General features: G+C 53.0%; 1 protein-coding gene and 1 long non-coding RNA gene across 6 annotated transcripts in view; one reads left to right on the forward strand and one right to left on the reverse strand.

Moving 5' to 3' along the window:
• Positions 1-16,251, forward strand: part of COL27A1 (collagen type XXVII alpha 1 chain) — a 151,954-nt gene that overhangs the window by 62,201 nt on the left and 73,502 nt on the right. For all 5 annotated transcript variants that reach the window (XM_019966794.2, XM_019966791.2, XM_019966793.2 and 2 more), the window contains 5 exons: positions 193-246; positions 2,508-2,552; positions 11,812-11,865; positions 12,578-12,622; positions 15,909-15,962. In XM_019966794.2, the coding sequence (XP_019822353.2) occupies positions 193-246; positions 2,508-2,552; positions 11,812-11,865; positions 12,578-12,622; positions 15,909-15,962 (252 nt within the window). The remainder of the gene's footprint in view (positions 1-192; positions 247-2,507; positions 2,553-11,811; positions 11,866-12,577; positions 12,623-15,908; positions 15,963-16,251) is intronic.
• LOC139184656 (uncharacterized) lies at positions 12,067-15,388 on the reverse strand. The gene is made up of 3 exons (XR_011568213.1): positions 15,097-15,388; positions 14,148-14,377; positions 12,067-13,765 (listed from the first exon to the last, which is right to left on the reverse strand). It is a non-coding gene; the product is annotated as an uncharacterized lncRNA (long non-coding RNA).

A 16,251-nucleotide genomic window follows, 5' to 3' on the forward strand; every position in this document is an offset into this window, starting at 1 on the left:
TATTGGGGGCCGGCGAGGGGAGGATGTTTGTTGAGGGCCCGAGGTGACTCAGGACTGCAGAGCCTGCCCAGATCCTGGAACCAGCGAGTGAGACTGCATGGACGTGTCCTGTGTCCCCTGGGGGTCTAGATCCAAGCCACCCACAGATATACACACTAATCTGCAGATATTTGCTCTCTCTCATGCCCTCAGGGGTTTCCTGGAGACTTTGGGGAAAGAGGCCCTCCAGGACTGGATGGAAACCCTGTAAGTATTTCACATCTTTTTGGGGAACAGAAAAGAGATTAGGAACAAGCACACAGCAGGTTTTAGGACACTAAGCTTTTAGGTCACCCGTAAGCTGGGTGCTCCTGGGTGAACTGCATGATTTTCCTTATTTCCTGGCTTCTGTCTACTATGGATGGCCTTTGAGCCACCCCACCCCACTCCAGGAGAGCCCTCCAGCCCACTGAGCCCCAAGGTCCCAAAGCCCTAGGCTATGTCCCATCCTCAAGGAGTCAGGAAGGTTCATGGGTCACTGCCTGCTGGGGAATCCAGGGCCACTACCATCTTACAAAGTCCCAGAAATGTTTATGGGACGGCAGCAGCCTGGGGGAGCAGATGGTTTGCAGGCCCTGTATGGAGGGAAGAGCTGAGTTCTAAAGCAATCTCCAGCATAGGCATGTTTATAGAGTTTGTAAATAATCGAGGCCCGTCAGGGAGCCAGGTCAGCCTGCCCTGGGGAGCTGAGCCCGCCTCTCCCTTCCCGTCTGAGGCTCCAGCTCCAGTGGTGGGAAAGCATGTTCTCTGCCTGGAAGTACAGAGCATGTCCAGGGCTCTTTCGCACATCTGCCGTGTGCCCCCATCTGTCCTGGGGCTTCCCGTCTGCGCAGCTGTGCCCAGCCGTGCCCTCAGCAGAGGTGGCTGCTAGATCCATAGTCAGCACCTGATATGGCTTGTTTTAATTCCACAAATGCTCCTTGAGCCTCACCCATTTTGGGGCTAACTCCCAGGCTCCCCGGGGACCTGAAGCCCTGGCCTCAGAGCCAGGTGGGTCTGGGTTCGGATCCTTCTGCACCCCTTGCCAGGCGTGGAAGCTTGGACAAATCAGTTGCCCTGTCTGGATCTCAGTTTCCTCATCTGTAAATGACAGGGATCCAATGGCAGATCCGCCAGTCTCAGAGAGGTGTTGTGAGAATGCAGTGCGAGAGGGCAGGGAGGTACTGGGTTTTCACTGGATGGAGGGGTTGGAAAGAGTGGGTAATGATGGGGCCTGTTCCTGCCCTGGAGGAGCTCATGGCCATCTCCCTAGTCCATTGCACGAGGTGAAGTGAGCCATGTGGGATCAGAGAGGTCACAGGTGCTATGGAGGCGGGAGAATGAAGCAGAGATGACTCCTGGGGAAGATGGCATTGGAATTGGGATGAGGAAAGAGGTGGTAGGGCGGCATTCCAGGTGTAGGAAAGAGCACTGGCAAGGGGTCAGAAGTGGGAAACCAGAGTTTTTCCTTCAGCGTACCAGTCACCGGATTAACCACTATTAACATAATAGGTGACGTCGTCCTGGAAGTGTCCTTGGGGAGGGATGACTCTGTACTTTTGGTCCAGAGGAGTAGGAAGAGGGCCTGATGACTTGTCCCGGCTCTGCTGCATAATCGAGTGGCCTTGAACAAGTCCCTTCCCTTTCCCGAGTGTCAGATCCTTCACTTTAAAAGCCAAGGCTACCCCTCACCCCCTCTTCCTCTTCTCCGTGGCTGTAGTAATGACATCCCATCTGATTGCACAGATGAAGGAAGACAACCCCCCAGAGGATGTTGGTGATTCATAATCACCATTTCTAGAGCCTATTTTTATTCCCACTTTTGCATTTTGAATTTGATCCAATCCCCTCTACCTGTCTTTTCTGGTGCAAGCAACTGAAGGGCCATTTTTAGAGATCTGGAAAACAAACTTTGCCCACACATGGCTGTGTCTCCCAACTCCCAGGCGAGAGCTCCCAGCCTCTCAGAGGCCCTTGGGAGTGGACCCTGAGAGCCTCTTTCTACTGGGGGGATCGGGGGTTCGCTCAAGGCCCCCAGTATCTTCTGGCTGAGAAATGGAGGGAGGCCGGCCAGGTAGATCTCGGCTTGGTGTCCTCACCCCCTTGTTATTTCCTTGTCCTTGACCTTGGGACAGTTGCCTGACCTTGGAGCCTAAGTTTTGCCATCCGTAAGGTGAGGATGCAATGAGATCTTGTGGGCCAGGCATCCTGCCCATCTTTATTGTCACAGTCAGGATTCTGCCCATCCTCACACCTGCCGCTGGAAGGTGCTGGATTAGAAATCCAACCTCCCCACTTTACAGATTTGGAAAGCTGATGAAGAAGGAGGAAGTTCTCATCCAAACTCCAGGCCAGGCTCAGGAGAGTCAGGAACAAAAAATGTTCAGCTCCGAACGATTCTACCAGGGGCCCACACGGAGGATGGGGTGGAGGGTGTGGCCTGGAGGGACACAGAGCAAGTAACCACCTTGGTCTCTCTTTCTTTGCAGGGAGAACTGGGCCTGCCAGGGCCCCCAGGAGTCCCCGGCCTCATTGTAAGTACACAGATGCCTGGAGGAGAATGGCCAGGAGGGAGAGTGTGGGGAACGAGCCACAAGTCCTGCTGAAAAGGCTCCTCCTCATCTCCTCCCTGGAGGAGCTGGGAGAGCAGGACAGGGCAGTCGGGCCAGGGCCTAAGGGAGGAAAGCCATGCTGTGTGGCCTCAGGTGGATCACCAACCTTCTCTGAGCCCCTTTCTCCATTACTCAAGTGGGGAAGGGTTTGGAGCATGAGAGGCCATGCACTTTGACGCCTGCTGCCTGTCCGCTGCTCTGCAGCAAGGTCTGGGCAGGTGGTAGTGTGCCCATCCAACAGATGAGGTGCTTCAGGTCCAGACAAAGGAAGTGACTAGCAGAGGAGCTGGGGCTCTGGACCACCCTGGACAATCTTCTCCATCCTTTTCAGAACACTGACTTTGGAGCCAGACCACCTGAGGTCAAGTCCCAGTTCTGCCATAGCCAGGCTGTGTGACCTGGATCAAGTCACTTACCCTCCCTGAGCCTTAGTTCTTCATCTGTAAAATGGGTATGATGGTGGACTCCTCTTGGGAGGGCTGTGAGGATTAAACAAGGCACCCTTGTACTATCTTTGGTACAAGGTCTAGCACTCAGTAAATTTGCAGTTAGTGGAAAATATTGCTTTTATTTTAAAATGTTATTTCTTGTTACTATCTCTTGATGTGCCCAGGACTGAGAGAGGCCTGTACCAGGGAGGTGGAAAGCAATCTGACTTCTGACTCCATCCAGGCTGGGGTAGCTTTGTGGAGTGGTGCTATCAACCAAAACCGGGGCTCCCCGATAGACCTCCGGAGGGTGAGCCCTGACCTTGGGCCCAGGCCCGAGGGCCAGTGACAGGCCCGAGTCTAGGAAATAAGTCTAGGAGCTTCCCTCAGGGTCTGATGGCCCTCTCTTCTGTTCTTTGGAATATATCTTGTGGGGTTTGAGTCTCATATAAGGAGACTGTTGCGGGGTTTGACAAATGGACTGCCAGCTTTGGCTACTCCAGCCACTGTGCAGAGACATTCTATCGAGAGGGAGGCTGGTGAAGGCCCTGGAGAATTGGGGAGCCCCATTGTTCAGGGAAGATCAGTCCTGGGAAGAAGGCCCAGAGGCTCCCATGGGCAATGTGCTCCTGCTCAGGTAGGTGAGAGCAGAGCCAGGGCAGGGTGAGGAGTGGAGGTCCGATCAACCTGTGTACAGATCCTGGCCTCACTTCCTCTGGGCTCTGTGGTCTTCAGTTACAGGCTCACTTCCCGAGCCTCAGGGATCCACTCTGTCAGATGGGATCTTTACGATCACTCTTGTTAGGACCCCATATATACCCAGACCAGTCTAGAGCCGGGTTACTTGGGTTCAAATCCTAGCTCCATCACTCTTTTAATTGCAATTCTGAGCACATTTTCTAAGCCTCCTGTGCCTCAGTTTCTTCATCTTTAAAATGGGAATAATATCAGTCCCTAACTTGGGAGAGTACTGTGAGGATTCAGGGAAACTAGTACATATAAATTGCCTAGTACTGATGCTGAGAAAGATTGAAAGCAGGAGGAGAAGGGGACAACAAAGGATGAGATGGTTGGATGGCATCACCAACTCAGTGGACTTGAGTTTGAGGAAAGTCCTGGAGATGGTGATGATCAGGGAAGCCTGGCGTGCTGCTGTCCATGGGCTCACAAAGAGTCGGACACAACTTAGCAACTGGACAACAGCAAGAAGTACATAGTAAGCACTCAAGAAGCACTAGTAATAATAATAATAAATTTATTAATAATCATAATAATGATTTTATTACTACTACTTGTTAATTAATAGTAAAATAATTACTGTTAATAAGTAGTGATTCACTAGTAGTAGTAGTGTTTTATATACTAGGGCTTCCCTGGTGGCTCAGCCAGTAAAGAATCTGCCTGCAATGCAGGAAACCCAGATTTAATCCCTGGGTTGGGAAGATCCCTTGGAGAAGGGAATGGCAACCCACTCCAGTATTCTTGCCTGGAGAATTCCATGGACAGAGAAGCCTGGTGGACTACAGTCCATAGAGTCACAAAGAGTCGAACACGACTGAGCCACTAAGCACAGCACAGAACAGCAGCCATTTAGAATGCTGCATTGAGAAAGATTTCAAAGTCACATTAGAAATCATCGGGAGACAGTGCTGCAATTGATTGGTGATGTCTGCCTTGGCTTGGGATTAGGAAGTGTCAACATGTGAGTCATACATTTGTCATCCCCGATGTCCTTTGTGGAGCACCTTCTTTGGCACAAGGCACTGACCTGAATGCTTTGGAAAAAGAAATTTCTGCAATGAGTATTAGGGAACCTGACTTTATGAGGATCTCAGAAGTCTTCTGGTCCAACCCTCTCGAAGCTCAGCAGGACTCCCTTCTGGAGGATTTTGGTCATATGAACATTACACTCCAACTTGAACACCCTGGTGTTGGAAGCTCCCTCCCTTGAAAGTCCATCCACTTTCACAGAGCTCTCATTGTGCAGGGTTTTCCTGTGTTTTGAGTCCAACTCATCTCCCTGTCCCTGGGAGAGGCTGTTCAAGATGTAAAGATGGTTGCATCTATTATTCCTAAGGCTGCTTCTTCAGGCTATATGATCCCCGTCCCCAAAGCTTTTCTGCAGGGATGTTTACATATCTTGGCTGTCATTCTTGGCACACGGTCCTATTTGTCATTGTTGGCGTCCACTGGGTTGGATCCTGAGAGGGGCGAGAGTATTGCTTGGCCGAACACACACGGATTCTAGAGACTGTGCCATTACAGCCCTTGGCCTTCCTGACTCTTTAAAAGCTCTTCTCACCGATGCTCCCCTTTGCTCTTCACAGTCAGGGCTGCCAGATAAAATAGAAGAGGCCCAGTGAAATTTGAATTTCAGATACATTATTTAAAACACATTTACACTATAATGTCATTCCTTTGTTTGATTGTTTATCTGACATGCACATTTTAACCAGGCATCCTGTATTTTTATTCACTCAATCTGGCAACCCTGTGCTCAGTATGGCTTAGGAAAATCCCATTGGACAGATGGGAAAAGTGAGGCCTTAAGTCAAGGTCACACCTGAGGCAAGAGAAGATGGAGGCATGATCAGAGGCCATGCCTCCCAACTCTTAGCTCAGGGCACTTCTCTTTCCACCCTTTCCTGAGGGCCCTGAGCTGGGGCTGAGCCCTGGGTGTCCCTGCATTTCTCAGGCCCTGTGATCTTCATGCTGCTCCTTTCCAAAGAACTGAGTCCACCCCACCCTCCGTCCTCCCCACCTGGCCTCATGTCTTTCTTTGGCCACTTTCAGTCCTGCTGCCCCTGTTTTTAAGCTCCCTCTGGTGCCAAGGTGACATTCCTTTCCCCTTGTGCCTGGCAGGGAGGGTGGGTCTAGACCTGCACCCACCAAGTCACCATCAGCCTCCAAGCCAGTACCCTGTCCCACCCAAGGCACCCACTCCTGACCTGGATTTTTGGGGACAGCAGCTTCTGTGTCTGGGGAAAAAAAAATTGCCTCCCCAAAGAGTTGGAGAGGAAAAGGAATTTTCTAACCAGGAGCTAAAGGGAAGAGGGATTGTGAGTCACCTACAGTTTCCAGAGGATGTGGGTTTCTAGCTGAGCAAATGGGAATTCCATGTACTGACAATCATGTTCGTGGAGATCCACATTTATTCAGTGCCTTCGGTCTAGTCAGCTGCAGCAATCTGCATGCAGACCGAAACTGAAATGTCCCCTGTGCCCTGGGTCCTTGCAGACGGGAGGAAGGAGAGAGGACAGATGAACATGTGCAGAGCTTCTGTCTGCTCTGCGTGTGCTTGACATGCTTAGGCTGGGGGCCTTGAGATGCATGAGGCAGGCAGACAGCAGCCTGGTCACCCCGGTGGGAAGGCTGGGGCCCGAGGTCACCAGCAGGGGGCTTGCCACTCAGACCTGTGCCACCCTGGTCCCCAAAGCCACTGGGTGGCCCCCTGCAGTCTCAGAGGTGAGTCAGTCTTAAAGCAGCCCCCTTTGAGTAATTGAATCCCTTTGGCTGGCCCTCAAGCAAAGTGTGCCTGATTCCAGAGTCTGCTCATCAAAGAAGATTTCTGTCTTTTGTATTCAGAGTGACACAAAGGGAATCTTGCCTTTTCCATTTAATGAGACCCAAAGAGTATGTAATCTGGCCGAATCCCAGTATGTGGGATATAGTGGACAAGCCCACCCTGTCCTGTCACCAAATGATCCCCTGACTTTGTTTCTTTGTCTATGAAACAAGGTCAGGAACCCCGATAGCTGACATCTACTAAACCCTCATATGCCGCCGGGCCCTGTGCTAGGTATTTAATTATCACAGAAACCCTCTGAGTGAAAAGTGGGATTACCATTGTACAGTTAAGGAAACTGAGGCTCAGAGAGGCTGACGCACTGGCCCAAGGTCACACAGCCTTGAAGCTGTCTGTTTCACAGCTCACTCCCTTCACCACTGCACCACCCCTCCAAGCTCCGCATGACTTCTGGGGTGAATGGAGACAGCAGGTGTATGAGAGTGTGAACTGGACTGTGCCAGGGACTCTTCTGGGTGAGAGATGGTGCTTATGAAGACCACATAGGAGCCAGGGCTGGTCACCTGGGTCCCCATCCCCAATCACCTGACCTCCTACTAGAGTTTCAAGGAGGCCTTGTTGCCTTCAAAAGGCAGTTCCAGGGAAGGTTTTTCCCCGGATGGTTTGGAAAGGAGTGAGTGGGCTTCTTTCTCACCCACTGATTTAGCCCCTTTTAGTGAGCGCTTCCTCTAGGGCACCGGGCAGGCAGTGGCCACATAGACACTCATGTCAATGGTCATTGGTGTAGAATAGGCCATGAGTTAAAGCCTCATCAGGCTCGGACATGATGGCAGGAGCCTGACCTGGCCTGTGGGGTCAGGGAGGTGATGCTCGTGCTGAGGACAATGAACAGTGTGAGCTCAGGGTGGAGCTCTCAGTGTAGGAAGCAGTGGCCAGGGATGCCCAGCAGCAGAGGAACAACAGGGAGGAAGGCTCTGCCAGTACCCGTGAGGGTGGGCACTGGGAGCCCCCCAGGTGCTCTTTCAGGGGTTCCTGGCAAGCCCCAGCCTGGACACCTGCTGACCTGTTGGGCAGGGGAGTAGGACTCTCACCTGTTTTTGAATCTCAAGCCTGCCCTCACGTCTTGTCACTCATGAATGAGAGCAATAAGGACAGGCATGGTTGGGTCCTTCATTGGAGTAAGCCGGGTCAGTCCCAGGTCTGTGAGCATGCACTGCGGGACCCGACGGACACGCAGACCTGTTCTGGTCCTGCCTGTGTCCCCTACCTGTTGCTCGGTCTTGGGAAACTTGCTTCGCCTTACTCTGAGCCTCAGTTTTCTCATCTGTGACATGGCACTAACGACGGTGGTGACCTCATGGGACAACTGTGAGCAGTTGAGGAGCGTCTGAACAGATTTGATGAGGCTGGAAGCTGTCTGGTGTGGCGTCTGGCACTCAGGAGCTCTTTCAGTGGTCGCGGATGTGGCTGGTTGTTTGCATTCTTGGTGGGAGTCTGTGAAGTGAGGGGTGAAGTGTGTTGAGCAGGATCTGGGAGGTCCGGCAGACGGGGAAACAGGTTCCAGATTACGGGCGTGACTCACTGTGCTTTCTTGTGGGACCCGACTTTGTGTGTCACTTGGCCAAGCTGCCCATGACAGTGCTGAGCACAAAGCAAGCTGGTGTCTATGGGCTATACTGGAGGGGGGCAGAATGCGGCCTTGGGTTTTCTCTCTTCTCCCCCAAATGCTTTTCTAGTCCAACGTGGGGTCCTGCCCACATGAAGACCTGCCCTCAGCAAGCAGCCACCTTCTTCCCATGTGCCCTGCAGCCAGAGCCCCGTTTCCATGGGTTCTTGGAGGGGAAGCCCACACTGGCCCTGGCCCCCAACCATACACAGACCCCTTGGGAGAGGGGCAGTGCGTGCATGTAGGGTGCCTACATGTGTCAGTCAGGCTTGTACTGAATCCAGCCTCCATGCAACAAGCTGCCATCGGGTCTGGATTGGGGAAGAGGAAGCGTATGTTCCCAGAGCTGCTGGCTGGTCCTCTCTGTTCAAGACCCCAGCCCCCATCGGAGCCTCTGCATCAGCAGGACCTTGTCTGTGTGTGCACCACTGCGGGGAACTCTGGGTGGCCACCCTTTGCTCTCTTCCTGCAGGAAAAGCGGGGTGGGGGTGGTGTGGTGGGGAGGGACCAGCCAAAGCATCCAAAGAGCTGAAATGCTCTTCTCTGAGCTTTGGCCACCTGATGCGAAGGACTGACTCATTGGAAAAGACCCTGATGCTGGGAAAGATTGAAGGCTGGGGGAGAAGGGGATGACAGAGGATGAGATGATTGGATGACATCACCAACTCAGTGGACATGAGTTTGAGTGAACTCCAGGAGTTGGTGATGGACAGGGAGGCCTGGCGTGCTGCGGTTCATGGGGTCACAAAGAGTTGGACACGACTGAGCGACTGAACTGAACCTAACTGAGGAGCTGGCTGTCCTTCCCTCCAGCCTCTGTCCAGGGTGCAATCCTGGCTTCTTCTCGCCCAAGATTACTTCAGAATTGCTTAGAAACTCTGGGGACAGACTACCCAATGTGAATCCCAGCTCTGCTGAGCTCTGTGACTTGCTCAAGCCCTCACCTCTCAGAGCCTCAAGTTTCCTCATCTGTAAAATGGGGTTATCAGGCAGATCGTGAAGCAAACGATCGTACCGTCGGGAGCAGTAACAGAGCTGAGGCGTGGGAAGTGCGCAGCGTGGAGCCTCCCCGAGTGTCATCTGTGTTGCTATGATCACCCATTGAACTGAGCGCTCCCTTCTTAATAAGACTACTTGATGGGAACTGAAAGCAGAACTCCTTGGCAAAGGCTCAGCGAGAAGGTTTGGTTTCACCCAGTCAGGTGGGTTCAGGAGGGTGGTGGGGGAGGTGGGGTGCAGTGAGAATCAGCATTGCCTCAGCCAGGCCAGCTGTGGTCTCTGAGCTCTGTGTGTTTCCCTCCATCTCTGCCCTTCCTTCCACAGGAGTCGGCAGGAATGTGATGTCCCATTCTCTGCCAGCCTCCCTCCGAGCCAGCTCCAGGCAGCTCCCACAGGAGCCGGTTCTTGAGCCTGGCCACCTGGGGCAGGCTGCATTCCTTCAGTGCTTCAGAGTGCTTGCCAGGGGCTTCCATGGAGCCTGACTCAGGGAATGGGAAACCGAGGCCCAGAGAGGTCAAGCACACTGACAGAGCTCACACAGCAGCCAGACAGTCACAGAGGAGGGAAAAGGGAGCGAAGAGAGTATTTCAGGGGCTCCCTCTCCCTGGGCGAAGGCTTAATTCAATGGCTGTGGCTGAGGGCAGTGCTGGTAGGGCAGGGCAGGAAATGAGGAGCCTTCAGGAAAGAGGGTACACCCCTCACTCTAGACCAGGGTTTCTCACCTCAATGCTGTTGACGCTTGAGCCAGATAATTATTGGTTTTTCAGTTCAGTTCAGTTCAATTCAGTCGCTCAGTCATGTCCAACTCTTTGCAACCCCATGGACTGCAGCACGCCAGGCCTCCCTGTCCATCACCAACTCCTGGAGTTCACCCAAACTCATGTCCATTGAGTCGGTGATGCCATCCAACCAAGTCATCCTCTTTCGTCCCCTTCTCCTCCTGCCTTCAGTCTTTCCCAGCATCAGGGTCTTTTCCAATAAGTCAATTCTTCGCATGAGGTGGCCAAAGTATTGGAGTTTCAGCTTCAGCATCAGTCTTTCCAGTGAACACCCAGGACTGATCTCCTTTAGGATGGACTGGTTGGATCTCCTTGCAGTCCAAGGGGCTCTCAAGAGTCTTCTCCAACACCACAGTTCAAAAGCATCAATTCTTCAGTGCTCAGCTTTCTTTATAGTCCAACACTTACATCCATACATGACTACTGGGAAAACCATAGCCTTGACTAGATGGACCTTTGTTGGCAAAGTAATGTCTCTGCTTTTTAATATGCTGTCTAGGTTGGTCATAACTGTATTGTTTGTTCATATTCATTTATTTACTTGGCTATGCTGGGGCAGTTGCAGCCTTTGAACTCTTGTTGTGGTGTGTGAGATCTAGTTCCCTGACCAGGGATCAAACCTGGGCCCCCTGTTTTGGGAGCACACAGTCTTAGCCACTGGATGACTGAAGTCCCCCAAGCCAGATAACCCTTCGTTGTGGGGCCTCCATCCATGAGATGCCAGTAGCACCTTTTCAGTTGTAACTGCCAAAAATGCCTCCAGACTGTGCCAAGTACTTTATCCATGTAAGTCAATTGCTTCTCCAAACTCCAGGAGGGACAGAGTATTAGTCCCTGTTGGAGATGAAGAAACTGAGGCATGGAGAGGTTCAGTTCAGAAATCTCACAATGAGTGAGTGAGCCTCGGAGGAGAGATGGGACTGAGTGGTCCGGCCTTGATATGCGCTGACCGCCTCCCAGCCTTTCCCCAGCCCTCAGCGAATGTGACTCTCCAGGGTGAACGAACTCCGTGCCCTGCTCCCACCTTGAACAGGCTGATCTGATGTGATGCTGGGTCTCCAACCTACGGTCCAGGACTTACCTGCTGATCTTAGTGTCCTACGGGGTCCGTTTGCAACTCTGGTGTCTGTGACTGACAACCTCACTCCTTCCTTGCTGCTGTCCCAAGGAGAGGGCCCAGCCTCTGGAAGCAGAAATTCCTGCCCCTCGCTAAGCTAGAGGAGTCGAAGCCTCTGTGTGTGCTTATTTTGCCCTTTCAGCAGCTCTCGGAGGGGAGGGTTCATCATCTGCATTTTATAAATCAGGAGGCTGAGGACCACAGAAGCCCAATGAAATGCCCTGAATCCCTTAGCTCAGCAGTCCCCAGCCTCTCCGGCACCAGGGACTGGGTTTCCTGGAAGAATTTTTCCACGGACCGGGGAGGCGGGATGGTTTGGGGATGATTCAAATGCATTACATGTATTGTGCACTTTATCCCTATTATTATTGTATCAGCTCCACCTCAGATCATCGGGCATTAAATCCTGGAGGTTGGGAACCCCTGCCTTAGCTGGTAGGGGATATGAAGAATCCAGTGTGAGGTTAAAAGAGGTAGTGGGAGGGGCACCAATCAAGAAATGAGCTTGGGAGAGGACCTCTGTGAAATTAACTCCAGTATTTCGGTGGAGGCGAACACGCCTAATTACAACATCAACCCAAGGACAGGGGGTTTACATCCTTGGAATTCTTCCCAGGCCAGCCTCCTGTGAGCCTCTCTCATTGTGTCTTCTCTTTCTCTTCCCAGGGCGACATGGGAACATTGGGTCCGATTGGCTACCCAGGACCCAAGGGCATGAAGGTAAACAGGAACTGTTTTTTACTCTGAGTCTCATCCCAGCCAGACGCCCCCTGACTCATTTCAGCTTAGAAGGAAGGGTACCCTGACACAATGTTGGGGGAGTGTACTCAGAGGGGTGCTGGGGTGGAACGTGGCAGATCAGAGGCTCAGTGCTTCTCAGTCCTGAGAGCCAAACATCGTGTGCATGTCATTTATGCCAGACATCTTTATTGGACAGCAGTCCCCCAGCTGAGCATGAGTCAGACATGATTCTGGACCTCAGGGCACTGAAAGTCCAGTGCAGAACATCACCAGGGGGACAGAAACTATAACGGCAAGCCAGCGAGCTCAGGACATCCCTAAGTGGGATGGGCGTGCAGGTGAAAGGTGGGCTTACGCTGCCAGGGCCACGTTCCAGGGACGATTCCATTTGGCTAACAAGCGTGTGACACAGCTCATGAAGGCCATCTCCCCCCATCAGCGCCCTTCTCCCCTGGATGTGTCCAGAGCTCTGTGATTCACAAGTCAGCCGCCCCTTCTTACGGTCCTACACGCCACACCATCGCCCTCTGGGCCGGGGCTCATTGCCCCCTTTTACAGATGAGAAAACTGAGCCCTGGGCTGGAGCAGCCAGCACAGGGTCTTGCAGCAAGCCAATGGGTTTATGCCAGGGCTTCTGACTTCTGGGGCTTTTACCCTCCGTCACAGCTGAACCCTGGCCTCTGTCTTGCAGGGACTGATGGGAAACGTGGGGGAACCCGGACTGAAAGGTGATAAGGTGATCTGAATACTCCCTTATTGCACTGTGTTTTATCTGCATGCGAATTCCCTCCGCCTCGGCGCTGCTGCTGGTTTCTCGCCAGGTCCACTCCCCTGCACTTTTCCTGCCTCCCCTCTGGCCCTCCCTAAATCTGTGCTCCCCAACTTCTTCCCTGTAACTCTGGGTGGGATTCAGGCAGACGGTTCTGGAAGCATGCGATCTTGGCAGACAGACTGGGGGCCTGGGGCTGTTGAAACTTGGGTTAGGGGTGAGTTAAGGCAGGTCTCCGAATTTGGGGAGCAAAGCTGAGGCTAGCGTCCAGGCTTTGAGGTCAAAGCCACAGGATACAGAGGGTGGGGATGGAGAGATGGGAGAAGTGGAGGTGAGATGCTGGGCCCCAGGGCAGGGACGATGGCATAGGAGGAAACAAATCCACATACACTGTCAAGATTGGAATTGGGAGCCCAATCCCAGGGTCTGAAAATGCAACAGAAAAGCCAGGACGGGCCTGGTCCCCTGACCCTGTGCCCCTGCGCCGGGGGTGGGCGCGGGGTGGCACCCTTGCCCTGTGTCTTCCACAGCTCCACTGCCGAGCCAACCCTGGGCCAAACCAGAGCTGGAGTTGGGTAGGTGGGACCCTGGGGCCCAGAGAGGAGCAGCACCTGGCCTGGGCCCTGCAGCATCCGAATGAAGAGACTCAGGGTGTAGGGGCCGTGCTCCTGTGCTTGGCTCTGTGGCTTTCTTCCTGCCCTCTCCTGCAGCCTCTTGACAAACCAGGCCCCCCAGAGGGAGTGTGGGAGAGCTTTTGGGCAGCATCCAAGTTTCCGTAAGCCTGAGCAGATAAGAGCCGCTCACCTACCTGCTCTGGGGCCACGCTCCCTGCACCTGTCTTCAGATGACTCTGGTCCTCCTAAGTTCGAGGAACAGGAGCAGGGGCCAACACTGGCCCCCCTGTAAGTGTTCTACAGGCTTAGCTCGCCCATCCTCCACCCTTCTACGAGATGGGAAGCTTGCTGAGCACGCACAGCTGGTGTGTAGCGTCAGGATTCGAACTCCAGCACCTGCCAGCAGAGACCTCCACCCTGAAGCAGGACTGAGGTCAGAAGGGCAGAATCGATGAGGTCCTTAGAGGCCACCTCCTCCGGTGCCTACATGTCACAACTGGAGAAACAGACCCAAAGAGGAGAAGAGGTTCTTCAAAGGAAACTCAGTGCTCTGTAGGAGCCAGCCCAGAGCCTGGACTCTTAGAAAAACTAGACCTGCTGGGCTGAAATGAGCATCCCGGGTTGTCCTACCCACCCCCACCCCTGGTGCCCAGCCGGGTGGTGCTCACCCCAGTCCTGTGTCTGTCTCCACCTCTCCTGTCTCCTCCCTCATGCCCAAGCCTCCAGCTGCCCCTCTCTCCACCCCCCCCACCCCACCCCTCCCCACTCAGCTTTGCCCTCTGGCTCTGCCCTGCTGGTTGCTAAGCCCCCTCTTCCACGGCCCACCCTCTGGAGATGTAGGGGCTTTCTGTTGGAGGCGGGGGCTTCCCCACAGCTACCTGTTTACCCCGTGGTTTGAGTCATCAGCACTCTGGAAATGTTGAAGTCATGGCCAAGGTGAAAGGAAGTGGGGGGGAATGGGAGTGTAGTCAGGGAACTTTTCATAGGCCCTGTGCAGAGCTGGCCTCCAGCTCACTGTTTCTTCAGGAACATGGAAATAAGCGAGTTATAGAGAACTCAGCTGGCTTGCTGACTGGTGCTGCCTGGGACATGGAGAGATGTAAAAGCCCTGAAAAAAAAGGGGGGGAGGAAATTATTTTCCTGCTCGCAGATCTCAGCAAAATCAAATAAGTCTTTAGAGTTGAAAAAAGAAAGAAAAGAAAAAGAAATCTCTTTTCTGCTTCTTTGGTTAGAATAGGGTCATAATATTTTGGGGAGCAGTGTTCTTATCAGCCCCTCCTCACTCCACTCCACCTTCTGGCCCTCCCCTGGGATGACAGAGCCACCCCTTCATGTTCCACGGTCATCTTGCCTAGAATCCCAGATTGTCATGAACCAGCCTGGCCTCAGTCCCGTTTGCCACCACCTGGCTCCCTCTCCCCCCATGGAGGTACATTCTGGAACCCAGGCTCCTGCTGCAGGCCCAGCTTTCTCCAGATCCCTTGTCCTGATTTCTTAGAGGCCTTTGAAAATTTTTTTAAAACCATCTTACTCCTTCTTTGGACATTAGAAAAAAAAAAAATGTTCCTAAGTTCCTAAAACTCTGAGATATTGTATAAGATTTTCCAAATTGGAAAAACCAAAGTAAGTTAAAAAAAAAAAAAAACTTTTTTTAAATTAAAAAAAAAATTTCTGGCTTTTGTTCTACCAAGGAAGTTCTGTTGGATCATGGCCTTAGCTGCACAACGTGAGTTCTCTAAGATTCTCCATTCTTCTTGGGTTTTTCTCCCCATCCATCCAACTGCTGCCAAGGCTATGAATGTTTTCTGAGTCCTGGGGCCAACGTACCAACATGGAAAGCTGGAAAGGATGAGGGCTGTGTGAGACGGTTCCGGCTCCAAGGAGAAACCTCCCAATCTGGTTCTGTGACAGCTCATTTACCAGGATGTGGTTGAGTACAGGGAGGGGGCAGAAGAGACCTCTGACGGCCAGAATCAGTGTCACCAAGTCCATGCAATGTGTCATCTGCAAAGGGAAACACCCAGACTTAACTGGAGACCAGTTTACTTGCTGTTTACACGTAATCTTAATGAGCCAAGCTCTCTGGTTTCTCATCCTATGGCTGATTCAAAGCAGTTAATTAGACGTAGACCGAAACCGATTGCTGGCACAGAAACTCCCACGGAAGGACGACGGGGCAATCCACAGCCTGGCAGTGAAAAATACCAAGCAACAGATGCAAGCGCTCTGAACCCATGGTGGTACGGGGACGCTGTCCAAGCTGCACGCTCTTCCATGTGACGTCAGTTGATGATGAAGAGGTTAAAGGATCCAGACACGGTTCCTTTGACCCACGAGTGTCTGGTCTCCCGCCAAGGCCAGGCAACATGGGGCAGCTTAGTTTCTGTTAGTGGAGTGTTTAGCCACCTGAGCAACCCCAGGCAGACCTGAGGCTAAGCTGGCTCTGTCCCCCGAGGGGGCCCACCTTCCCCACCCAGGCTCCTCTGGGGCTGGGGCTGTCCTTTTCTCTAACAAGGCTGCTGCTGGGTGGATTGACTTGGGGAACGGCCTCGGCAAAGCTGTACCTCGCCATTGGGTCTGGATGTGGGGGAGGCTTCCAGAACTCACCATCGTAACCTTCTTTGCTGGTGTGTATTTAGGGTGAACAAGGGGTTCCAGGTGTGTCAGGAGACGCCGGATTCCAAGGAGACAAGGTAACTCCTGCACATTCGCCCCCTGTCCCCCCGCCCTGCTCTTCTGTGGCTCTGGCTTCTTTCCCAGGGGCCGACATGGGCCGGGACCCACCTGGAATGTGGCATCCTTTCCCACCATCCTGGCTCCTCCATCTTCCATCCACCCTCTCATTGTCTCTTCTCTGGACTTCACAGTGGCCTCCTGACGTATTCCCAGGCCCCAGCTGTGTCCCTCCCAGCCTGTCTTCCTCACCGGCACAAAAGTGTGCTGAGGGCCCAGCTCTGCTCCGTGCTCATCCACGGCTCCTCA

The sequence above is a fragment of the Bos indicus genome, chromosome 8, assembly GCF_029378745.1.
Source record: "Bos indicus isolate NIAB-ARS_2022 breed Sahiwal x Tharparkar chromosome 8, NIAB-ARS_B.indTharparkar_mat_pri_1.0, whole genome shotgun sequence".
NCBI classification, from domain to species: domain Eukaryota; kingdom Metazoa; phylum Chordata; class Mammalia; order Artiodactyla; family Bovidae; genus Bos; species Bos indicus.